The sequence below is a fragment of the Puma concolor genome, chromosome B1, assembly GCF_028749965.1.
Source record: "Puma concolor isolate L17-30 chromosome B1, mPumCon1.1.hap2, whole genome shotgun sequence".
NCBI lineage: Eukaryota > Metazoa > Chordata > Mammalia > Carnivora > Felidae > Puma > Puma concolor.
The window spans coordinates 177,223,043-177,250,398 of NC_141670.1; the positions used below are offsets into that span (position 1 = coordinate 177,223,043).

General features: G+C 36.3%; 1 protein-coding gene across 1 annotated transcript in view; it reads right to left on the reverse strand.

Moving 5' to 3' along the window:
• The window catches only part of DTHD1 (death domain containing 1), a 64,017-nt gene extending 37,770 nt beyond the window's left edge, over window positions 1–26,247 (reverse strand). The window contains 6 exon segments of the mRNA XM_025922044.2: window positions 1,841–2,005; window positions 12,868–13,112; window positions 15,677–15,856; window positions 18,653–18,980; window positions 22,767–23,382; window positions 25,855–26,247. Coding sequence (XP_025777829.2) covers window positions 1,841–2,005; window positions 12,868–13,112; window positions 15,677–15,856; window positions 18,653–18,980; window positions 22,767–23,382; window positions 25,855–26,125 — 1,805 coding nt within the window. The 5' untranslated portion in view covers window positions 26,126–26,247.
• Between the last annotated feature and the right edge of the window lie 1,109 nt (window positions 26,248–27,356).

A 27,356-nucleotide genomic window follows, 5' to 3' on the forward strand; every position in this document is an offset into this window, starting at 1 on the left:
CTCGGTAACTCAATCGGTTAAGTGTCTGACTTCGGCTCAGGTCACGATCTCGCAGTTTGTGGGTTCGAGTCCTGCATCAGGCTCTGTGCTGACAGCTCAGAGCCTGGAGCCCGCTTCAGAATCTGTCTCTATCTCTCTCTGCCCCTCCCCTGCTTGCGCTCTGTCTCACTCTCTCTCTTTCTCAAAAATAAGTAAACATTAGAAGAATTAAAAATTAAAAAAAAAATAAAATCAAGTGTTCTAATAACCAACTAGTTAGATTCCTGAATGACTTTAATGAACCTCCTGGCAGTCAGGAAACGATTCAAACCAAACCAAGTTCTAAACAGATGTTCACAAAGAAATCCCCCAGGGTCAGATCAGCTCTAAATATGGCAGCATATTTTAAATTGTGTTTTAACTAGCATCACCAAGGGTTATAATTTCCAACTATAGAAGAGAAAGATAATCAAGATAATTCATTTACTACCAACAGGATAAAGAATAGATATCATAATTAAGTAGAGATTAAAATATTTTCTCTGTCACTGTGGTGTCAGAATCGTTATGAATAGACCTGTTGTGAGATGAGTCTTGTCCACTCTACCCAAATTTAAATGTTGGAGGCCTAATCCCCAGTACCTCAGAATGTGACCTTATTTCAACATGGGGTCTTGACAGGTGTAATCCAGTTAATGCGAGGGCATTAGATATACACTAATCCAATATGACTGGTGTCATAAAAAGGGGAACTTGGGTACAGGAATGTGCATACATGGAGAATGTCACTCGAACACAGAAAAGGACACTTTCAAGCCAAGAAGAGAAGCCTGGAACAGATCCTTCCCTCACAGTCCTCAGAAGGAACGAATCTTGCTGACCTCTTGACCTTGGACTTTGAGCCTCCAGAGCTATGAGACAATACATTTCTGTTGTTTAAGCCACCTAGTTTGTGGCACTTTATTATGGCAGCCTGGCAGACGAATATAGACATCCCTCTCTGGGCTGGATCCTTACCCCCTCACACACATCCCCCAACTCTTCTCCACAAAATTGCGTTCCATGATCGCCCTCAGCCAGAGAATCCCTGCACCCACAGACAAGGATTGACTGATGCAGGGGTGTATACCAGCCTCCTTGGTACTCAGACTCCTGAGCTTCCCGGAGGTACCAGGCTGAGGTAAAACTTCTGCTGAAACCATAGGTTTTCTCAGCTTATTCCCTTGCCTTCCTCATTTCTTTCATTCCCTTACAGGATTCACCTAAGAGTTCTCCCTCAATAAATCAATAAATTCTCATATTAAACTCTGCTTCTGACCCGAGACAACTGTAGATGTAAGATCTTCCATTTTGAAATAAAAGCTATCTTTAGACATATGACTGCCTTCTCTTTATGAGTGTCTGCTCCTCATGAGCCTTAAAACTGTCTAAAACTCTTCTCATAATTAGCTGTCTAGAAAACATGGAAATGAGGAAGGCAAAATAAGGGCACGGAAATAACAAATTCAGTTTACATATACATGCTTATGAGATTAGCATAGTATGAACAGTTAATTACTGTCTTCATGGAATTTCATAAATGTGCTGTTTTCAAACTATTTTGGAGTTAAAGGAAATCTCTAAAAATAAATCTAAGTTATGAGTGATTTCCAAAAGCACTTATTAAACTATCATGAATGAAATTATAGATAGCATATTCATATCAATTCTGGTTTGTGTTTTCAGCACACCCTGAAGAACTATTTATATTCCTATATGAGGCATAAAAACCTAATCCTATAATTTCATTTCAGTAAGCATCACTTATAATTCATCAGGATATAATACCGTCAACTTGTATTGTTTGCAGGTATTGTATTACCTCTCTAAATGTTCGCGCAATTCAAATGATATCAAGCCACTCTGCATGGTTCTCACTACAACATTATCAAGCCCAAACCAACCACTGTCTCCACTTCTGAATCCCAGTAATCTCAAAGATTCACAGGCATTGTTCCCAGGTTTCCTTATGGAAGTGCTTTTTGTCCTGTACAATGGTAGGAGAGGAGAAACTGGTAAAATTTGTGTAGCATGAATCTTATTTAATGCATTAATTCTTTCAGTAAGCAAATAATCCAATAACAGTACATTAAATGTATTCTATGTGCCAGTAATTCCTCTATGCACCGGGAACACAAAGATAAGAAACATATAGCCCTTGCTCTACTGAAGAGTACAGTATTATAGTATTACCCAAATATGGGGCAAGGTGATCAGTGTGATAATTAAGGGAATGCACAAGGTGGTTTAGAAAACAGAAGGAAGGTGCTCAGGGAAGCTTGCAAAGTGAAAATGTTAATATTTGACGTGAACTTTGGAAAATGAGAAACATTTTATTACTGGCAAGAGAGTTAAGGGAACACCCCCAAAACATTAATAAAGTCACTGGTGAAAACCCAGATGCTTCAGGGGAGCCAAGAGTAGTGGGGGCACCTAACAGGTAAGACCACAGATTCTGGAGCAAGACTTTCTACTTTCAAATCCTGGGTGGATCTGAATCTTACTAACTATATGACCAATGGGCAAGTTATTTGATCTCTCTGTTTCAGTTTCCTTATTTATAGTATGAGAGTAACAATAGTATCTACATCATAGAGTTAAATAGTACCTACATCAATTGAATTAATATTTTTATCCTAATTCCTACAGCAGACATAGCGAATTAGCTTTCTTGCACAATCCCCCTTCCTTTTCAACCTGCATTTGAATGTACCATGTGATACCTTCCACCAACCAGAGCTGAATTTACTCACAGTAGACCAAGTGTCAACACTCAGCAAATTTTATCTTTTTTCTTCGGAACTTGACTAAGAGGACCAGAGATTATAACTTGTCACTGCTGTCATTTAGCTACGGCACCCTGGGCTATAAAAATAATTAGCACAGAGAGTATTAATAAAGGAAAAAAATAGAGGAGATGCTAAGAGAGAAAAGGAGAGAAATCAAAATGAAAGAATCCATGTAGTCCTAGAGACGGAATAGCCTTACAATAAACTCTTTTCTTGAATTCATTTAAATGGATACCTGTTCCTCAGAAAGGAAGAAAAGTCCTTGATACTGAACATAGTGGGGGGTGGGGGGTGGGAAAGGTCTAATGATAGTACAAGTCACAAGGGGTAAAAACCATGTTAGCTAGTTACTAAGAATGAAGACCCAAGTGTGAATCCCACATCCTTATTTGTGAATACGATTAGTTATGGCTTTAAAACCACCTTAGTTTTTACAGGTTGAACTGTCCAATAAGCCATAAATTAGGAACTAAACTTGATTTAAAAATGTCTACTCTGAAATTTTTAGATTCTATTGATTCCTTCAGGGAATCAGCCAGTTTAAAATATGGAGAATAGGGGAAGAAATAACATTTAGTTTTTGGCTTTTGGTTTAAAACCACAAATAGAGTAAATTTTGTAACACTTGGAAGTTAATTATTTTTTATGGAGTTTTTAAAAATTTATTTATTTTATTTTGAGAGAGACAGAGACAGCACAAGTGGGTTAGGGTCAGAGAGAAGGAGAGAGACAGAATCCCAAGCAGGCTCTGCTCTATCAGCGCAGAGCCTGATGGGGGGAGGGGAGAGCTGATCTCAGGAACCATGAGAAAGCAACAATAGGAAGCCTAACCAACCAACTGAGCCACCCAGGCACGCCGGAAGTTGATAATTTATTAGCACAGGAAAATACACTGAAACTGAATCTAAAACTCTGGTCATTTACTAGAAAATTACTTAATTAAATGCATGATTGATTTTTTTTTTTTTTCTGATGACAACTCCTAACTTTTTTCTCCCAATAGTCTAAACATTTCTGGGGACCTACAGGTTCTCAGCAGTAGCGGAACTGAACCCTACTCTCAGGTCCAGGCGGGTCTAAAGCCTGAGGCATATAGTGCATTTGGCATTCATTAACAAAGTTTGCTTTAAAAAAAAATCCCATTTTTTCTGATTTCTGAGCATGTGATAGGATCGCACTTCCTTTCCCCAGCGATTGAGTGGGGGCCATATGACTAGTTCTAGTTAATAAACAATGAATGTCACTTGGAGACCAAGCATTTAATTGCTCATGTGCATCTACTCAAAGCTTTTTCTTCTGCTACCCATGACAGCAGCCAGAAAGTGGTTGCCTTTCAGCCTGGGTACTGGAGTGAGGATAACCAAGAGACAGCCTGCCTTTGAGGACAACACAGCATGTGTGAGATATTGATTGTTGTCATCAGCCCTGGGTGAATTCAAGTTTTTGTTAGCCTAGCCTACCCTGTAGAGTGCATCTTCCTCCCAGTCCTAGTGATCTGTTCAGTGATGGGTTTGTAACTGATTTAGGGTGAGGATAACTCTCAGGGCCTTTATGCATATCCATGGGGAGCTTCACCTTCTACTGAACTTGGAATAGCAAGATGGAACTGTCTTGCCAGCATGAGGGACAAGCATGTCAAAGAATGGAATTGGCACAGAGGAGGGCAGAAAGAGAAGAGAGAGACTAGGTTCTTTCTGGTTGAAGAAGAATATAAAGATAAATATATCCCCAGACTTTTTGTTTACATGAACCAAAGAATTCCTTTTTCCTTAAAACTTTGGGCTTGCTTTTCTGACACTCAAAATCAAAAGAGTCCTCAATGATATAAAGATCAAATTTAGATTTCATGACATATAACATTGTGTAAGTTTAAGGTGTAAAATGTAATGGTTTAATACATGGATATGTTACAAAATGATTATTACCGTACAGTTAACGCATCCATAATCTCACATTTAGATTTTAATATGATAATAGATTATACCTCCTCTTGAAATTAAATGATTTGCAAGCATCCTTATCTATCCCAGCTGTTCTTGACAACTCTGCAAATAAACTCTTCCTTTTATATATGCTATTAGCAAACTTTCACATCTCCTATTGTCTAGCAATGGCTAGCATTTGATCACAGTCCCCAGAGAATTCTGATGTACTAAGAGTTCCATAAAATATAATCATTAAATAAATTTGTTTATTCAAGAATTACTGATTTTGCTTTTTTCTTGAGGTGAAACTTTTTCCGTACCCAAAATTCCAGGCATTGGGGCAATTATAACTGGCCCATTTTGGGTCAAGTGCTCAATTATAATTAACAAGGACATTAAAAAACATGGAAATTCCCATTAGATCCACATGGATGGAAAGAACACTTTCCAGAATTTGTGGTACCATTTCCAAAAATTAAAGTGGCTGGGTAGACAAAGCAACAGGTGTCCACTCCAAGCTGCCTTTCTCAGGTCTAACAGTGCCCTGGTATGTTGTTCTGAGATAAATGCCTTAATGCCACACCACTGAAAGACACTCAGAAGATTTTTTCCAAGATAAAAAAGATCTATCTGTCTAGGGGGCACCCAGGTGGCTCAGTCAGTTCAGCGTTGGACTCTTGATTTCGGCTCAGGTCATGATCTCAAGGTTCGTGAGTTTAAGCCCTGTGTGGGGCTCTGCACTGTCAGCTTAGGATTCTCTATCTTTCTTCTCTCTCTCTGCCCCTCCCCTGCTTGTGCTCCCTCTCTCTTTCAAAATAAATAAATAAACTTTAAAGAAAAGAAGTTATATCCCAAGGTTCTACAAGTAGAAATAGGCATTACTGGAAACTTTTCAAGGATAGTTTCTTTCTTTCTTTCTTTTTCTTTCCTTTTTCTTTCTTTCTTTCTTTCTCTCTTTCTTTCTTTCTTTCTTTCTTTCTTTCTTTCTTTCTTTCTTTCTTTCTTTCTTTCTCTTTCTTCTTTCTTTCTCTTTCTTTCTTCTTTCTTTCTATAGCAGTTTTAGGTTCACAGCAAAATTGAGAGGAAGATGCACAGGTTTCCCATTTACCTCCTGTTTCCACATATGCATAGCCTCCTCCATTATCAATATCCCCCATCAAAGTGGTATCTTTGTTACAATTGGTGGACCTACATTGATACATCATGATCACCCAAAGACCATAGTTTATATTAGAGTTAACTTTGTGTTGTACATTATGTAGGTTTGAACAAATGTAGAATGACATGTAGCCATCATAATAGTATCATACAAAGTATTTTCACCACTATAAAAACCCTCTATATTCTGCCTATTTGTCCCTCCTTCACTCCAATGTCTGGCAACCACTGACGTTTTTACTGTCTTCATAGTTTTGCCTTTTCCAGAATGTTATACAGTATATATCATACAGTAGGTAGCCTTTTCAGATTGTTTTCTTTCACTTAGCAATATGCATTTAAGATTCCTCCATGTATTTTTGGTTTGATAGCTCATTTCTTTTTGGCACTGAGTAATTTTCTATTGTATGGATGTTATTTATTCATTCTTGACATCTTGATTGCTTCCAAGTTTTGACAGTTGAGAATAAATCTTATATAACATCCATATGCAGGTGTTTGTGTGGACATGTTTTCAACTCCTTTCAATAAATATCAAGAAGTGCTATTACTGGATAGTATGATAACAGTATGTTTAGTTTTGTAAGAAACCACAAGTTTCCCAAAATAGCTGTACCATTTTGCATTCCCACAAACAATGAATAAGAATTCCTGCTTCTTCACATCCTCACCAGCATTTAAGGTTGTAAGTGTTCTGGATTTTGGCCATCCTAATAGATGTGTATTTGTATGATTTTTGTTTTAATTTGCATCTCAGTGATGACATATGCTGTGGAACATCTTTTCAGATTCTTATTTGCCAATCATACATCTTCTTTGCTAAGGTGTCTGTTAAGGTCTTTGGCCCATTTTTTAATCAAGTTTTTGTTTCTTATTGTTAAGTTTTAAGAGTTCTTCGGTATTTTGGATAACATCTCTTTATCAGATGTACCTTTTGTAAATATTTTCTCCTACTCTGGGGCTCATCTTCTTATTCTCTTAATATTCTCTTTCCCAGAGCAGAAGCTTTTAATTTTATGAAGTCCAGCATATCAATTATTTCTAACGTGGATTGTGCCTTTAGTGTTGTATCTAAAAGTCATTGCCATACACGAGGTCATCTAGATTTTCACCTATTAGGTGCAATTAGGTGAAAACACCTTCTAGGAGTTTTGTAGCTTTTCATTTTACATTTATGCCTATAATCCAATTTGGGTTAATTTGTGAAAGGCATAAGTGTTGTCTACATTTTTTTTTTTTTTAATGTGGACCTCTACTTGTTCCAGCACTATTTGTTGAAAAGACTATCTTTATTGCGTTGCATTGCCTTTTCTTCTTTGTCGAAAATCCGTTGACTATATTTATGTAGATCTATTTCTGGGCTCTCTATTCTGTTCCACTGGTCTATTTGCCTATTCTTTCACCAATACTACACTGTTGATACTGTGGTTCTGTAGTAAGTCTTGAAGTCACATAGTGTCAGTCTTCCAATTCTGTTCTTCTGTGATGGTTTCTTTTTGATTTCTTAAGTTATGTGATAGTTTTACCAACGTGTTAATTTTATTATCATGCCATATGATGCATATATTTTACAGATATTGTCATATAAGACTCACATATTACATTTGCACATAATAATCTTAAAACCAATGACAATATGTAGAAATAGTATTTTTCATGAGCAAAATTATTTACCCATCTGACTCTCTAAAGTATTTCTTATATAATATGGAATAAGTTTTTATTTAACAAATTAATTTCACCTTTCACTACTGTGAGGAAATCTTTTCTGGTTCATAATTAAATGACTCTCATCTTTTCCCCAGAAACCATTCAGACATAGAGGAATGTATGTAATGTAATAAAGGCCGCTAATTCTTCAGATTTAGACCATGTTTTGGCCTCACCTAGTTTTTACCATTTTTTTATTTTATGAAGCATGGAGTGCTTCACTGTGTTCCTATTTCCATAGAAAATGTTCAACTGTTTTCACCCTTTGATGTAAGAATGTTAGTATATGTGCTGCCAAAGCAAGCACATGAAAGAATGTTAAGTAAATAGTTGACACAGGTTCTCATTTTATTGTTTAATGCTCCACTGGATAGAGAAATGCATCCACCGTATCTAGCACTAATAGCAACAGCATAGTATAAAATACTAATTCAGTGTTTTTACAAAGCATAGGATTACTAATACTATTTACATTTCCATAAATTTATTCATTAATTTATTTAACTCACACAACTTTTTTTTTTAGCACCTACAATGTTATACTTATGCTGAGTGATGATAAATGGAAAGGAGAATGATACTATAGTATGATATAGGATGTGTTCAAAGAATGTGGCTGACGCAAAGAGAGGAAAAATCAATCCCTCCTAGAGATCTTAGAATGTCTTGACAGATACGGACACAGTTAAGCTACTACTTACAGAATAAACCAGAGTTCTTCACCTAAACATGACGGAAAAAGAATTTTCTAGCAGAAAGACCATACACTAGAGCAAAGTGATGGAGAAAAAAAAAGAAATTAGTACTTTGTCCAACTGAATTGATTACAAATGGCCATCTTCCCACTACACAGGAATGCTGGACAAAATCTCTGTCTCTCTCTCTGTCTCTGTCTCTGTCTTTCTCTCTCTCTCCCTCTCTCTCTCAAACACACACACACACACACACACACACACACACACACACACACAGGAAAGTAGAGGAACTCAAAAGCTGGGAAAAAAATCCCTTAGATCTGGAAACAAACAAACAAACAAACACACTTCAAAAAGTTGGAATTCTCTTCTCTCCCCACAGAACATGACCAACTGGTTCTATGGAAGCTCCCACCCTCATCAGTCTCCTCCACACACACACCCTGCCCCACTAACTGTGCATACACACCAGGTGTGTGGGGGCTGGAGCTTAATATATTATCGGGTACATCAGATACAGCCTCTAGCTATTAGCTGGAACTAATTCAGTCATAAAACTGGAATCCCAAAAGGGCAGCACTGGCCATAAAATGAGAAACAATAAAAACAACCCAAATCTCTTTGAATATTGGCTCAAGAAAGCAACAAACACACAAAGCTGCTCTGGCAGGAGGGAAGGGGAAAAGAAAAGTTGATCTAAAAATCATAATCAATACTTGGAAATGAATTTCTAAGGACGGAATTAGCATATAGACAAGGTACTAGATTACACCAGGCTAATAGATAATCTTAAACATCATGCTAATAGGTAGGTGATAGAATAATCTCAATAAAACTGTAAAATGGGTATGTTTACAATGATTAAGGGGGTAACGAAAGAAATAGAAAGCATAGTGAAAAAACAGAGCATCTTAGAACAAAAGATTTTTAAAATATATCGATATCTTTTTTTTTCTTTTTTTTATAAATAAGAGTTACAATGATTGAAATGAACAGTTGAAACTACTGATTAAAAAAAAAAACAAAAAACAGTAAAAATGTAAGGGTGCCTGGTTGGCTCAGTCAGTTGAGTGTCTGACTCTTGAGTTTGGCTCAGGTCATGATCCCAGGATCTCTCTTTCTCTCTTAAGATTCTCTCTCTCTCTATCTCTCTCTCTCTCCCATTGCCCCTCTCTCCCACCCTTTCTCTCTCTACTCCTCTCTCCCACTTGCTCTCTCTCTCTCTCTCTGAAAAAAATAAAAAAGAAAACCTAATTTACTTTAATAAATAAATAAATAAATAAATAAAAGCAAAATATAAAAAAGGTAAAATATATGAGGCAATCATCTCAAATACAGCATAGAAGCTTTTAAAAATATTAAAGGTTTGTGTAAGATGAACAACAGTATTAATTATGTTTACTCCATTTATATTTGTTTAATATAACTGATGATTTTATTTATATCATCTTTTCTCTTTAATATCACCATGCTGTCTTCTTGTTTTCCTTCCGTTATCCTTTTGCCATATAAACTTTTCCTTTTTACTTTTTGCTTTGTACTTTTATGAATGAGATTGAGGCAAGACTGATTTTATTCCTTTTTACTTAGTCTGCTTCTGCTAAACAGATTGTTAAAGAATTATGTTTTATTTAAATGTGCATTTCAAATCTTCCATGTTATAACTAAGTATGGGTTTTGGTTTTTGTTTGTTTTTTTTTTTCATAAATTGTGTCTAGTAATCAATCAGCACTTTCTAAGTCAAGGCTTTAATCAACGTCAGAAAATCAAATTCAACTATGCCTTTGATTATTGCTTCTTTTATGGTTGTTTTGGTTGCTCCTTTGATGATACCTGTAATTATTAGGTGACATCACTTCAAATGACTCCTTATCAAACACTGGTCCCTTTTCATCTCTGCTTGTTATCTTTGTATCTTATCCTGTTGTCCTCTTGTCTTTTTCTAGTCTATCCTGATGGCTTTCTGTTTCTCAGAAATTTTGCTTACTGGATCATACTACACTTACAAAACAGATTTCTAAAATACTCTGCAGGTAACTGTGATTCTCATTATTCAAGTTACTGTGAAATGTCAGAATGATGCTCTCTTTCTTTATTTCCATAGTATGTTCTTTGGTGTTTTTATTCCGCTTTTCAAATCTTTTTGATTAATATTACAATTTTTTCCTTAGGAAATCATGTAGGATTTTGTATTTTTTCCCTTAATCTTGAATGAGTATTTGTCCACTCGCTTTGGTAGCCACTTGAATCTCTTTCTCAGATCTGGAAAGCAGATCCATGTGTATAATTTATAAATCAATTTTCAGTGTCTAATCGTTTTTCCTGAGTATAATTTATCTGGAGTACCACTGTGTAATCTTCTACCTGAAAAAAACTGGATTTCAAATGTTTCGAATCAATTAAGTGTATGAAAATGTGCCACCCTCAGCATGATTTCTACTGGGGCTCCTCTCGCCTCTGCTCTTATCTCTATACCTGTGGGAATTTCATTTTTGACAATGCAGTATGCTGCTTCCAATTTCTCTTTGCATTCTGCTCTGTCATTTCTGAGGCATGTGCAAATATAGCAAAAGAGGGGCAAAGGAACACTGATCTAATCAGATCCAAAAATGGTATCTGTGTGTTACAGGGATAAATTTCTATTTCTCAGACTAGGGGATTAGACCATCAGGGACAAGCTAATTATTTTTCTATCATATTTATTGCAAATGGAGCTGCTTTGTTTTATGATGGAAAATACATATCAGTCACAAATTATTTTTATTAATCCTTTGCCATCCACCCTCTATATATAGTAGAAATACTAGGTTCCAGCAACAGGTTACTGGTAAGAATCCATTCTTAGGATTAAGTTCTTATCTTTAAAACTATATATGGGGGCACCTGGGTGGCTCAGTCGGATAAGCATCCAACTTCAGCTCACTTCATAACCTCATGGTAAGTGAGTTCGAGCCCCACATTGGACTCTGTGCCGACAGCTTAGAGTCTGGAGCCTGCTTTGGATTCTGTGTCTCCCTCCCTCTCTGCCCCCTCCCCCACTCATGCTCTGTCTCTCTCTGTCTCTCAAAAATGAATAAATGTTTAAAAAATTAATAAAAACAAATAAAAAATATATATGTATCTCAGGGGATATTTAAAATAGCATGTCTTTAATCTATTAGACTGGTACATTTTAAATTTGAAGCTTCAGGATATTTCTGGTTTTAAATCTTACTTTACATTGGTACACAGGAACATGGATTAACTAAACTGCCATTTGGAAGATTATATATCTATATCTATATAGATATAAATGAATGGATGGATGCATGGATAGATAGACAGACAGACAGACAGATAGATAGATAAATAGATCTCCATCCCAAGTAGCAAAAGTATATATAACTGGATCATGTCTATATTTTTATGTTCTCTCACTTAATTTAGCACAAGGGAAAGTTTAATTTCCTCTCCCAGCCTCAACCTAATATTCTACTATTGCCATAAATTGCAAACATTGTGGGAAAGGACAAATAATCCACATCTCAATTTCTAGCCTTGCAGTTTCAAACTTAATAAAGGACAGCTACATAGAGTCATAAGTAAATCTAGAGATATGCAAGGGTGTCCAAGATTGCGTCACTTGGTAGGTATAGTGACTTATACACGTTATTAATATCACTGAGTCTCAGTCTTCTCACTAATAAAATGGAGATAAAGTGGGGTGGGGGAAACTGGATAAGACCATATACACAGGAAACACAGTAGATTCTCACTAATAAATTCTCACTAATAAAATGGAGATAAAGTGGGGTGGGGGAAACTGGATAAGACCATATACACAGGAAACACAGTAGATTCTCAATTAGTAGTAGATAGTATTTCAATTAAGTCTCTGAAGTTGTTTCTCCCTCTTCGTTCTTCAAAGAAAAAAATATTTCCTTCAGAAGTGAAGAACAGAAACATTCCCTTCTACATTTTTCATTAGAAAAGAAAAAAATAAGCATTAAATGAAAGAACAGGAATTAAGATCGGGATTATTCTGTGTAACCTATTTGTTGTTAGCATTTCATCTCCAATGTCGTTTCTGAAATAGGTTAGCATTTCATTTCCAATGTCATTTCTGACAAGTAACTCAATATGTACATTTGTCTCATTGGTGGGGATTTTGCGTAATCATAAAAATTAAGGGATTATCCACCTGTATTCCACCGATACGGCGAATACAAACTCAAATTTAATTTTGTTTTAGAAAAGTTCAGGTTAATCTTTTTCCTACATTAAGAGCACACTCTTAAATATAGAAGTTAAAATCACTGTACCACTTCTTTATAATTAACTATATCATAATTTCTTTGAAAGCAAAGATTAATTTTACCTCTTCTGTGTCTACCCTACCACATAGCATACATTTGGGCCTTTTGTGGGTCTAAAATCATTACCTTTCATGGGTCTACAATACTTTATATCTATATTGAAATGTTGCATGACATTTCAATAATGATTTTTAAATATATGACATCAAATTACGTTTTTAAATTATTTACATTTCTTTGTTTATCATCAACTCAGAGATACAAAGATTTAGCTCACCGGTTGAGGTACAGTGGTATGATCCTTTTTGTAGTGGCACTAGCCATTCTTTTATGATCTATCTCAGATGCAAGATTTTTTTTATCAGGGTGTGGAGAACAAGGTAGGAATACAGTGACTGGCTTCTGGAAAGGATGTACCAAAGGGTGCTTCATGTGGATCAGCGGGCTTGTCGATATCACCGGGTAGGAAGTATCTTGCTGTGTTTTTAAATATGCCACCAAAGATGGGTCAACTGGTTGGACCTAAATAAGGAAAAAAATGCATATATTCCTATATTTTGATAGCAAAAGATGCAAAGTATCAGCACATTTCTAAGTCAATTTTCTGAAAATTTGACAGAATCTAGTTTTATATATTTCTCTATGTGTTGTTGACTGGAAGCAACACTGAATTAATTTATTAAAAAACACAGCATTTGGCCCGCCTTTTACACAGTCTTTCTGAATTTAGATTCCTTGTCCAATGTTATAAATAACTGAGAAATACTCATTGTAGGCAACAAAATGACCTAGAAAACAAAATAGACATTTTACGTAATTTCTAATTAGAACTGTTGTTAGATCAACAAGAAACTAGAAACTAGAAAAAGAAGACTATATTTGTTTCCTCTCACACAAGAGTGGCTAATAAAAATAGCTAGCATAATTCTAAAATTTCAAAGTTTATGGAAAATACTTATGAATACATAGTTCATAATATGGGTTTTTCCCCTATTTTTTCTTCTCCGTTAACCACTTACAATAACTGAGAGAAACAAGAGAACATGAGGGGAGAGTCTAGACTGGAAGAACAGAAAATATTGAGAAAGTGTATCTTCTAAAATGTGCACTGATGCTCTATCATATCTTGTGTATACTTTGCAAACTGTGTTTGTATATATTAAATCCTCATTCCCGAAAAGGGATGTTTTATAATTAAATATAACCAAATATTCATAATCATAAATATTTAAATTGGTTAGCCTCTTTTTTTGCCATCCTCTCAGATGCAAATTTTGAATCATATGAATGTCCCAAATTCTGGCATCAATTCTATCATAGATACTCAACATATGTTTTTGTTAATAAATATCAAGACACACACACACACACACAGAGCTAAGAAAGCTTTCAAATAAAGCAGGGGTGTACTTTGGAATGAGATTCATTATGCTCCAAATCCTCACTTTATCACTGATAAAACTGTATGTTAGGTCATTAAAAATATAAGAAGAGCACCTGGGTGGCTCAGTCGGTTAAGCGACCAGCTCTTCCTTTTGGCTCAGGTCATGATCTCACAGTTCGTGAGTTGAAGCCCTACATTGGGCTCTGTGCTGAACATGAAGCCTGCATGAGATTCCATATTTCCCTCTCTCTCTGCCCTATCCCTTTCATGCTTTTTCTCTCTCAATAAACAAACAAACAAACAAACAAACAAACAAACATTAAAAAAAAAAAAACACCTGGACCACTTTCTTACACCATACACAAAAATAAACTCAAAATGGATGAAAGAGCTAAATGTAACACAGGAAGCCATCAAAATCCTACAGGAGAAAACAGGCAACAACCTCAGCCACAGCAACTTCTTAGTAGACATGTCTCCAGAGGCAAGGGAAACTAGAAACAAAAATAAACTATTGGGACCTCATCAAAATAAAAAGCTTCTGCACAGCAAAGGAAACAATCTACAAAACTAAAAGGCAACTGACAGAATGGGAGAAGATATTTGCAAATGACATATGAGATAAAGGGTTACTATCCAAAATCTATAGAGAATTTATCAAACTCAACATCCAAAAAAATAAATAATCCAGTGAAGAAATGGGCAAAAACATGAACAGACAATTTTTGAAAGAAGACATCCAGATGACTAATAAACACATGAAAAGATGCTCAACATCACTCAATATCAGGGAAATACAAACCAAAACCACAATGAGATGCCACCTCAGACCTGTCAGAATGGCTAAAATTAACAACTCAGGCAACAACAGATGTTGATTAGGATGTGGAGAAAGGGAAAAACTTTTGCACTGATGGTGGGAATGCAAACTGGTGCAGCCACTCTGGAAAACAGTATGGAGTTTCCCCCCAAAATTAAAAATAGAACTACCCTATAACCCTTAACTAGTAGGTATTTATCCAAAGGATACACTTAAACTAGTAGGTATTTATCCAAAGGATACAAAAATGCTGATTTGAAGGGGCACATTCATATATATATATATATATATATATATATATATATATATATATATATGTATATGTGTATATATGTATATATATGTGAATATTACTTGGCAAACAAAAAGAATGAAATATTGCCGTTTGCAACAGCATGAATGGAACCAGAGTGTATTATGCTAAGCAACATAAGTCAGTCAGAGAAAGATAAATATCATATGATTTCACCATGTGGAATTTTATAAACAAAACAGATGAGCATAGGGGAAGGGAAGAAAAAATAAGATAAAAAGAGAGGGAGGAAAACCATAAGAGACTCTTAAATATATGAGAACAAATTGAAGGTTGCTGGAGGGGTATTGAGTAGGACAATGGGATAAATGGGTAATGGGCATTAAGGAGGGCATTTGTTAGGATGAGCCCTGGGTGTTATATTTAAGTGATGAATCACTAAATTCTATTGTTGAAATAAATTAATAAATAAAATTTAAATAAAAGACAAAAAGGATAAAAAAGAAAAGTATAAGAGAAGAATTCATTTACTGTTATATTAAATAGTGGCATCTTCTTTATCCTTTTGGGACTATGTTTGATGACCCACAAAATCTATGAGAAGAAACTTACCAGCTTTTAGCATTTACCTTTAATTGTACCAGTACTGATGAGCCAAAAACTCCTGGAGGGTAATTTAAGGACACTCGGGAATCCATGCTTGGCTTAAGAGTATGGCCTTTCTTTGTTACTGTGAAGGACTCTTTCTTTAGACAAGACACAACAGAAAAGATACCCAGCTTGTACACTTTGACTTCAGCACAGGTCCCCTGTATGGATTGATGACATGAAAGGACATTAATGCGGCACTGTTCAGGGAGTATCTGCTGTACATACTCTGCTGTGAAAAAAAAAAAAGAAAGAAAGAAAGAAAAAAGAAAAAAAGTCTATCTGCTGTCCCTGTAATCTCTCACAATTGAGAAAGATTTCATTAACACCAAAGGGTTGGTCATTTCATGAGATGAGGTGGAAGTCGATATTAGTTTCTCAAATTTGGACTACGTGATAGAAAAGAGAGAAATAAATATATTTTTAAATTTAAATCCCCCCCCCCAAGATGTATACTGAATGAACAGTCCCATTTAGTGTTTTCATAAATATTAACTATTTTTGGAATCCTATGTTCCTTTACCAGAATAAACTTTAAATATTGGCCTTTAGGGGCACCTGGTTGGCTCATTTGGTTAAGCATCCAACTCTTGGTTTCAGCTCACGTTATTTCATGGCTGGTGAGCTTGAGCCCCCCACTAGGCTCTGCGCTGGCAGCCCAGAGCCTGCTTGGTATTCTCTCTCTCTCTCTCTCTGCCCCTCCCCTGTGCTCTCTCTCTCTCTCTCTCTCAAAATAAAGAAATAGACTTAAAAAAATTAATAGATATTGGCCTTTATCCAGAAAATTCAACACTGTTTTAGGAAATTCCAAATTTCATTATTTGGGTAGTTTATGCAAACACTAAAGCACCTGTACCATCAGGAAATTCTTCCTTCTGACAGCTCACAATCTCTTAGCAAAGTCATTTTTTCTATTCTTCCCCTTCATGCAGTGGGAACAAAAAAAAAAACTGGAAAGAGACATTTGTGTTTATTTTTTATATACTGACATTTACATTTGTAATGCATATATGCGGTCACATATTGAAGCTTTTTTTATCATACAAAAGGGAACTGAGCACATGAAGGAAAGCAAAATGATCTATTCGTGTAACCACCAAAACTTAAAATGAGGAGGAAGGCTCTATTGGTCTATTGGTAATTTGGTCTATTCATGTGTCCCCCCAGTCCGGCTCCACCCCAGCATGAGTGGATAATATGCAGACACACACACATAAGCAAACATTTCAGGGACACTCACAACAGAAAATAATCTATCGTTTAAAAACTGAGGAAGACATTTCACAATATCACGTCACAAAACTGTCATCGGGAAACTTCAGGGCAAGATGAGTGGTCTTCATTGGCTGAAGGGAAAATGGTGAGAAGTAAGAAAGAAAAGTCTTCCCAGAGCTGGTGGTGGTGGCTGTGCATTTTCTGCACATTTGGCAGATGCTGGGAACCAGAAGTGTTTTTAAGCATGGGAGTTGCCATGAACAGAAGTCTGATGATGGTTTGTTTATCTGACTCTAGAATTAGCATTCTTAAATGTTGGATGAACCACATAAAATTTTGGAAGGACTCCAGAGTTTAAAATTTTTGAGCTAAGAATGGGGATAACTACCCTTGGAAAATTATAAAAAGCATATGCTTTTGTATTTTTAGTAGAGGACGGACCTCTTATTTTGTTTTCCTTTTTGCTTTGATTATCCATTTACTAAACATCTTGCCTGCCCATTTTGTGAAAGTCACATGTACTATCAACAGTTTTTGCTTTTATAATGTCAGTCACGTAGACTGGTCAAGATGAAAAAGCCACAATCAAGGGCAATGCTGATCAGACTATTATACATGCAGTCTTCCTAGACTAAATATAAAATGTATCAGGGACATGAATTGGAATAAATAATTAGAACAAGCTTAGCTTTCATATTCTACTGTATAACCTTGTTTGTAACTCAGAAAAGTCCCAAATCAGAAAAAGAAGAGACGTATTATAAAGAATTTCTTGTTTTGTGGAATTTTTAAACGTTGATTCCTTGCCCTCGTCTTCAAATAATGATGACTTACTTAAAGCTAAGAAGAAAAATATTTTGTTTAATGGTAAATTCGGTGGCCCACAGAAAAATCTTTAACCTTAGTTCCCGTCAACTTTACGCTAATTTAACAACTGTTATATTCTGTCTTCAAAACAAGAATTTGTGACAGTAGAGAAGTTCAGAGTTATTACAATAAAGTCTAATTTATTAACTCCTAACACATGTTTATAGGCTACTTTTATCTTAAGTGCATTTACTCATTTGATCCCTATGACCCTATCAGGTAGACACTATTATTGTGTTCATTTTCAGATAAAGAAATAGAGTCTTGGCAAGGTTACATAATTTACCCACTCTAACACAACAAGAAAGTATGGGACCCCTTCTGCAAACCCAGCCAGTCTTCCTCCACAACCCACATCCTAACTACCACATATACTGTCTTCTGCGTATAAACAAAACACAATTTATAGACTTAATAACTATCACCAGGCACGCGTGCACACACACACACAATTGTTCATTTTTTTAAACATATTTTCCCAACTCATGAATGATGAAAATAAAACTAGTATTATCTGGGGATACCAATCTTCTTAAATTTAGACAGAGTCCATCACATTAGAAATGTTAGTCTAATGCTAGTCTAGGGCATGAAGCTGAGTAAGCCATGATTTTGGTATTGTTTTCCAGGTGAAAATACATTTGCTGGGTCCTAGACATAAGTTCTTCATTCCTAAGTTTGGTCAATAACTTCTGCTCTTTGATCTTTATAGATAGCAAAAAATAAATAAAAATTGTGAATTCACTGGTGTTAACCTAATCAGCCTTTCCACTTATTACACAATCTATCTATATCTATACACAATCTGGTAGCCTGACTAATATTAAGTAGAGGAGTCAAACAGCAAATGTAGATATAGCCAATGGTTTACCAACCTTGTAACTTCTTCTCATTCCTTCCAGTGAATTTGGAGTTAGGTAACTTGATCCAAGGTTTACGTCAGACACTTTCACCATGATGTCTCTGTAATTTCCCCTGTAACGTGCAGTAAATGGAATTGCAATGCATATTGGAAATGGAATTTCCTTTTCCATATCTGAGCACTCAACAGTGATGACATTACTGACCAACTCTTCATTATCACTCACTACTAAAGAACTCATGCTATTAATAATCCGGCATTTTAGATGCTGGAGAACATTTGATGGTGCTGTAATATAACAAGACACTTGGGGGCTGGTATCACTCAGTATATCAAAATACCTGCAGGGAAAAAAAAGACATAATTTTTGCAATTATTTAGTTTGTGTACTGTATAGCTAAATGCATAAGAGCACAAGCTCGAGAGTCATGTTGTTTTGGTGTGGATCCCAATTCTTCCACTTAGTAACTCTGTAACCTTTGGCAAGATACTCCACCTCTCTGTGCCTCAGTTTATTCAACTGTAAGACAATTCAACTCAGTTTATTCTCAGACTGTCTCATAAGAAGGCTGTGAGAATTAAATAAACTAGCGTATGTTAAGTAACTAGAAAGCTATGCCTGACATAGTTGGTATTGTATATTATATATATTAGCTATTGTTACTATTGACATTACCACTATTATTTAGGTGGTTGATTTTTCAGTTTTGTTCACTTTACAAAATGAATCTGAAGACTGCTAATGCTTTTTGATAAACCAAGAATTTATACCTGAATCATTTACTAAATTTAAGGGAAGGAGACAAATATATATATATAATACATATCTGGTATTGGAATTATCCAAACACATTACATCAAATGATGATGCTTATTATGTTTTTGCAAAACACTGAGAAAGGTACAAAAATACTGTGAATTTATGATTAATCAAGGTAATTAGAAGCAGAATATTTACAATCCTCAAAGAATCAATACAAACACTTATTCTGACCATTTGTTATACTCTTGCTTATTATAACTATCACTTTTGCCAAAGATTTTAGAGTCTTAAACATTTAAATTCAGATTTGAGATCGGTCAGTCCCTTACTGTTTGCTTGACCTTAAATATCAATAATTATTTTTTTAAATGTTTATTTATTTTGAGGGCCAGAGGGAGAGACAGAGAAAGAATCCCAAGTGGGTTCTGCATTGACAGCACAGATATGGCTATGGTGCTTGAACCCAGAAACTGAGATGTGGGCTGAGCCAAAACCAAGAGTCTGATGCTTAACCAACTGAGCCACTCAGGTGCCCCAAATACCAATAATAATTACTAAAATAGCTAATATGTCAGCTCTCTCTATGGACCAGATTTTAGGCTACACATTGTTTCTTTTTTTATTTCAAGATTTTATTATTTTTCAATAATATTTACACTCAACATGGGGCTTGAACTCACAACCCGAGATCAAGAGTTGCATGTTCTACCTGCTGAGCCAGCCAGGGGTCCCCACGTTGTTTCATTTAATCCTTACACTAGGGTGTCAGGCAGGTACTACTGTCATCACCTTTCACAGGTAAGGAAACTGAGGCTTAGAAAATTTCATGTGTTGAAAATCACACCAATGGTAAGCTACAGAACCAATACAAGAATCCATCTATCTTTAGTACAAATGCCCACATGTTCTAACATGATATTCTCAAATCACTCCAAAGCACTGGCTTCTTTGTCCATTACAAACTGAAACTAATGCCTAATTCACAATGGTGTGAACATGGAATGAGATAAAATATTTAAACTTCTCATAATAAGGGGTTAGCATAAAATATGTGCTCGGTAAATGTTAGATCTCTACATTAAAATTACCAGCTGTAGTTTCTCCTCTTCTGGTTACTTCACATTTCTCATCAGTGAAATGACTGAAATGTTGGCAATGTGAAAATATATAAGACGATCAGTATAAAATGCAGCATTCATACCCAGCTCTAGAATAATAAGGTTTTAACCATTTTTCAATTATTAGTAGATTGGATTTAATAGTGTCCTTTAACAAAGATATCAAAAAACAAAACAAAACAAAACAAAACATGTTGAAATTGTAGGGAGGGTCATTTATATTGATACTTTCGAACCTGTAAATTTAGAAAGAAAATTACCCAGTACATTGGTCTGTTTTTATATTCTCTGATGACAGTAATAATGGTACTTCAGAAAATGAGAGAAAATTTTGGAATTGTTTAATAGAGAATACAGTGACTCAGCCTTGTATAACTTCAAAAATGGTTCTCTTCTGTGCCCTGGAAATGATCTGCATACACTCTTCTAAAAGACAGACAGAGGAAATGAGTGAAGAGACCTATAAATGCTTCCATTTCCTCTAGGCTTAATCAAATAGATCTAGTCCAGCAGCTAAAATAATCAGATTGGTTTATTTTAGTCTTGTTTCCCTTTGAGTCTATACATACTAGGACAACAGTAGAAGAGATAGGTTTCTTACAGAAAACTATCCAGCAAGGAATCACAACAGATTCCCAGCAAGATTTTGTTCATGACATACATATTTTAAGCGATCTGATGGCGTTCTAGCCTGAGGGATTTAAAGGAGTCATCATTTTTATAAATATGCAAGCCAACCACAATTGGTTTGGATGCTATGAAGAGGAAATCACTAACCAGGGAACACCTAGGGAGGTGTTAGAGGGAGTGGTTCAGCAGTGACTCATTAGTTGATGCTTTGAGTCATTTCTGAATATAAGAATATGAAGTGTTAATATTTTTCTCCAGTAAAGTGGGTAACTGCATATTAACTAACTTAATAGTTGTTTTGCAGGGGCAGTAGTTCTTTGAAACTATGGGGGTCTTTCATGCATTGAATGCACTGCTATGTAGTGAATGCACTACAAAATTCATTAGATTCTCAGCCATGTAGAGACCTCACTGCTAACCTAACTCAACCTGTTCATTTTACTGATGAGATAGGTAAGGTCAAAGTAGGAGAATGAGTTGCTTGAGGTCGTTGACTCAGTTGTGGTGCTGTCCTGGAAACGGTATCGTACACCTGAAAACAACACCACACGTCATGGCAGAGAGGGGTTAAATGAAGTTTGGAAGCGTGTGGGAGGTAGAGAAAGTGAGGGTTGTTGAGAGTGAGATTGATTATATACTAACATGAAGGCCAGGGTGAGCAGCTACAAAGCGACGCGGTGCTAGGCCCTTTACGTGATTTTCCCATTTGACCTTACCAAATAATCCCAGCAAGTATATATAATTTCTACAAAGCAGAAAATAGGGCTAAGAGATGAAGCAAGCTGCCCAGGGTTACAGAACTATTATGTAATAAAACAGGATATAAAATGTTAAGTCTTTCTGATTCCCAAAGTAATGATTGTTTTCATTCTTCTCCATTGCCTTGCAAGGATGTGATATTTACTAGAAAACTATGGCTTGTGAATATTTTATTTTATTTGGACAGATAGGGATTATTATTCCCTTGTATAGGGGAGATAATTCCTGAAGTACATCAGTCAATTTCCACTTTTATTCTTTCACATGTCATGGGCTCTTTGGGAATCTGGTAAAAGTTTTGAACCATCTTCAAAGAGATAAAATAGGTATGAAAATACACACTTAGTTTTAAAAACTGCTTAAAGCTTACCCATGCCCCCTGGAGACTACAGATACAGGTTAAGAATTTATGATAATTCATAAATAAAATAAATGTGAGGATTTATTTGAGGATATAACTAAAACAAATCTGAGGCTAGAAAATGCGTTTCTGGTATATGAACTCTCTGTAATCTCCTAGTTTCTTTTTATTATAATTGAAAGAGTAGTGATTTAGAATACCATTCAGGTTGTGGACAATTGTTCATTTAAACTGTTTCCATATATAGTCAATTCCTCTCCCTCTAGAGAAACATTGAGTGTTTGTTTCCTAAAACTATAAAAAAAAATTAGTAATAGCTGCCATATAAATTTTGCTAAGAGTCATTTAAGCTGAATTATTGATTTGTAATATTTTGGGGGGATGATATGAAAGGGAAATGTAAAATTCTAGTCATGTATAAATACTACGTATAATCACTATAGAAACACATATCACTAGGCATTGTATAAGCACCACTCACATTACATTTACTTACTCCTTTTCCATTATGTTATTCTTTTGCTTTAGACTCTCTGAATCATTGGAAAGGAGACTATTCAGATATCTGCTGGAGATATCACATGTTATTGAGGATGTGGTAATCTCTTCTCTTTGGTTCTCGGAGGTCTCTTGTATTTCTCTTTCTGTTGCCTGGATTATGTCATGCGTCTCTTCCCTGTTGCCATTTACGTTCTCAACAGTCATGTGTTCTGTTTGTTTATCATCTTCATTTTCTACATTATCTGGGAACATTTTGTTCTCTGTTTCCTCTTGCTCTGTTATATCTTCATTCAATGATGTATTGTTTTCTTTTTCCACTAAGTCTGAATTCATATGTGCTTTATTTTTTTTTAACTGGACCTGGTTCGTATAATGACTTTGCTCTCCATTTGTGGAAGAAACAGTAGCTGTTTCTATGACATTCTGTTCCCCTCTTGCAGCAATGTCTGCTTCTTTGATATCGTGAATGGTGGACATTGTCTGCAGTGGGGTACATTCATCACGCATGCCGCATAAATTACACATCTCCTTTTCTTCTTTCTTTAGAAGTGTAGCAGTGCTCCCCAAATATTCATTTATTTTCATGAGGCAGTCGATGAAAGTAGTTATTTCTACACACACACACACACACACACACACACACACACAGATACATAAAAAGAATAAAATACAAAGCTGAAACAAATTATATTTCTCCACTGAGGTATGGCAAGATAACCTTACAAGCCTACCAAGACCCTTACCAGTCATTTAAGCCGATCTCCCTCCTGAAGGAGAAGTCATTTGTACAACTGTCATTCTTTTAACATGTCTAGGAATTGGGGACAAATTGTTTTTTACTGTAGTGGCAAAGAGTAAGTCTAATACCTTCTGTGCATGAAAATACTTTGAATATTTGCAGGCGGATACCATGATCTCCCCTACACAGCCACAAAACTATTCAACTGAACTCAACATTTCCCTCAATCACTCCTTGATGATTTAGTATGACTTTGAGACTTGTTCTTCTCCTTTTAAGGTACTATATTGTTTATCAGTGATCCACTTAAAGTATTTCCCTGAAATTCAGCAAAACACTTCAGAGGAGACTTGAGTAGCAGGCATACCATAGCTACATTATTTTTACTGGTGTAGAAACTATACTTTTTTAGGTACTTTTCTGGCTGCTATGAGAATTAAATTAAGTTTATACTATTCTTCCTGCTGAGCTTGTGATCATTTACAGTTTTCTAATCAGCCTTCCAAAGAATAGCTTTAATTGTACAGCTTCTGATTCTCTGATTAGAACCTGCATTAGCTACTCAAGGACTACTAAACCAAGTCAAACCTCTTCACGCTAATGAAGATCCTCGCGATCTTATTTGAAATAATATTTTACTCCATCCCCATGTCCTACCATTCTCTTCTTTGTTCATCCCTCCTCTGAGGTCATAGCTCATAGCTCAGGTCATTTGATCACTTCTTGCAGGCTTAGCAATTCTCCAATCTTTAGAATTCAATTCTGAACTAAGGAATGTGTAATTTAGGGTCCCATACATAGGTCAGTATTTTAAGAATCATCATTAAATCATCCTTTTACAAGTCTAGGTTTATCTTTGGGCTCCAATTCTCACAACTTGTGTTTTTGTCTTGTACCCAAGACCACCTTTATTTTGATCTCCTATTCTGGTAGCTGTGACCTTATCATTTTCCATGAATAAGGTTTTGTCTTGATATGTTGCCTAAGACCATATTCAACTCGCTCCAGAGACTAGAGTCCTAGGTATGAGCTCCAGCTGCCATTGTCTGGATCATGCTGCCTCTGGGCAGATTTCCCCAATGCCTACCATCTGCCTTCTAGATAATTTCTTAACATTATCTGCCCTGGATGCCTGATTGATGAGACCTGCCCACTTACCTTAACACTATATTATTTAGAGTTCGATTTCATGATACCACCCATCTTCTTATCTAGAGTAACTGTTGTCTGAGATCATATTCATCAGATACAATATTCTTCCTGTCATACTTCTCAGCACCCATAATTGGGACTATTCCCAAGAACCTGCTCCCCTCTCAGTGTGTGTGTAAGGGAGTGTCCAATTCTATAGCCCAGCCCACCCCAGTCTTTCTACTGTTTTTATAATTAATGGATTCAAGCTCAAATAATTCTACAAATAGAACTTCATCATATTCCAATATAGAAAAACTGCTTGTTCTGTCTCAAAACAGGAATATTTTTCTGCTTAAAAATTTTTTTCTTACTGTTTATTTTTGAGAGAGAGAGAGAGAGAGAGAGAGAGCGCATGAGTGGGGGAGGGACAGAGAGAGAGGGAGACACAGAATCCAAAATAGGCTCCACACTCTGAGCTGTCAGCACAGAGCCCGACATGGGGCTCAACCTTCAGACCATGAGATCATGACCTGAGACGAAGTTGGTTGCTTAACCAACTGAGCTACCCAGGTACGCCAATTTTCCTACTCTTAATTGTGGATCCTGCTAATAATACCCTTGCCTGGAATGCTTTTTCAAGATTCCTAATTTCCAGCTGCATGAATCCAATTCATTCCTTAAGATTCAGCTTATTTATTTTTTAAGAAAGATTTTTCAATTTTTATTTATTTCTGAGACAGAGAGAGACAGAGCATGAGTGGGGGAGGGACAGAGAGAGAAGGAGACACAGAATCTGAAGCAGGCTTCAGGCTCTGAGCTGCCAGCACACAGCCCGACGCGGGGCTCGAACTCACAAACTGTGATATCATGACCTGAGCGGAAGTCAGTCGCTCAACCGACTGAGCCACCCAGGCACCCCGCTTAAGCTTCACCTTAAAATACAACATTTGATCTAGCAAAATTCCCAATTTCCCATTCTAAAAATGGAATCGTTCTTGCTTCTAAACTCTTAATGTACTTTCTTTCTATTTCTCGAATGGAACTAGTTTTGATATCTCTTGCACTATTGTGCATTTGTCTTACCTTATTTCCCCGAATAGTCCCTTATGGACAAGACTCCATCTTAGCCTTCTTCGCATGCTCCTTAGTACCTCTTAAAGTGACTACTCAATCAACATTTCTTAGAGAAAGAATAAAAAGAAATACTTGCCTTGTTTCCAGATACACTGATTCTCCTTGTCAAGCAATACATACAGCTGCTGGCAGGTAGAGCGCAGAGTCCCTGCAGTGTGCTCCAAGAGTTGGTGAAGGGCCCCACTGAGTTCTTGCCCCAGAAAGACCACTGTGGCTATCCAAGTGGCCCCGCCAGCCCCTTCACAATGGCTATCTCCCAGGAGGGCCTGTTTTAGCATCAGATTTTGTCTCCAAATCTGCTTCAATATTTGGCCTAGTTTACCTGAGCCCATGTCTTCTGAATCCATTTATGCTCCAAGAGTGGAACGCTTCTTTTCTGCCAGCAAAGCCTTGAAGGTTTAGCGAATTCAAACTTGGCAATGGAACTTCTCATAAAATCTAGGAGATGATCCAAGTCAGCTAGCCAAGCACTTTCTCGCAACATAATAGTTTATTCAGCTTCTTGTTGACCAGTGAAAAGTTACTAGGTGACCAAAGGAGGGGCGTTCCCACACCCTGGGTGCCATTGTGTACAGAGTAGATTAATCACAGCGATAGAGCTAGCTCTCACAATCCCACTCTCCATGCAAGTTTTACACATTCAATATGTATATGAGAAGCCCTATGCGCCTTTCAAGTTTTGAGGCAACAAAATATAGATTCTATGGTGGGATGAGAACTTTATTAATCAAAGGTAAACTGTTTAACAGTATTGTCAATAAGATTCCTATGTGATAATTAAAAATATTTATGAATGAAATAATATGATGTTTGAATTGTTGCAAAACAATCAGGAAGTGTTGGAGTGGTGTTGAGATGAGTTAAGATGGGCTGCTACTTAATTGTTGAAGCTGGATGTGGTTACAGGGAGGGTCTTTACGATTTTCTCTAATTAGCATATATTTATAATTCTTTTATAATAAAGAGCTTTAAAAACAGAATCCTCTGCTAGAGTACATCTATTACCATTGGTTAGGTAAGTCAAATTAGTACCTTTTTATACAGCAAGCCTGCAGTAGGATTGAGACAGGTGCCTGGCCACTTTCCTCTGTGATAATTTCTCTCTAATTAGATAAAATGCCCCTTCACTAAAATAAAGCAAACGTGAAGAGTGGCTCTCTCCGAACTAGCAAGGACTCTTCACCATGTATAATTAAAATTCACATACAACAGTTTCTCACCACTACTGATGTTTCAGGTAGCACATTATATATGAGGCCATTGCAATACAGGACTTGATACAAGAGAACCTGGGGGGGGTGCCAAGGAATTCCCCCTCCCCCCGCTTCCTCCTCTCCAATCCCCCTCCCCTGATTAGAGAGAACATAGCACCTGGAGAGGGCAGTGAATTCCAGATTCATATTCTTTCAGAGATACTGGGATGAAGTGAAAGCTTTCCAAAGGGAGGACCAGACTGCTTCTCCCCAAGCCATCACATTTTCTCATTTGACACTGCGATTCTTAGAGCCACACTCATGATGCCTGGATGACAAGATAGGGAAAGAAAACCCAGTGAATAAAGAATAAAGAATGAACCAC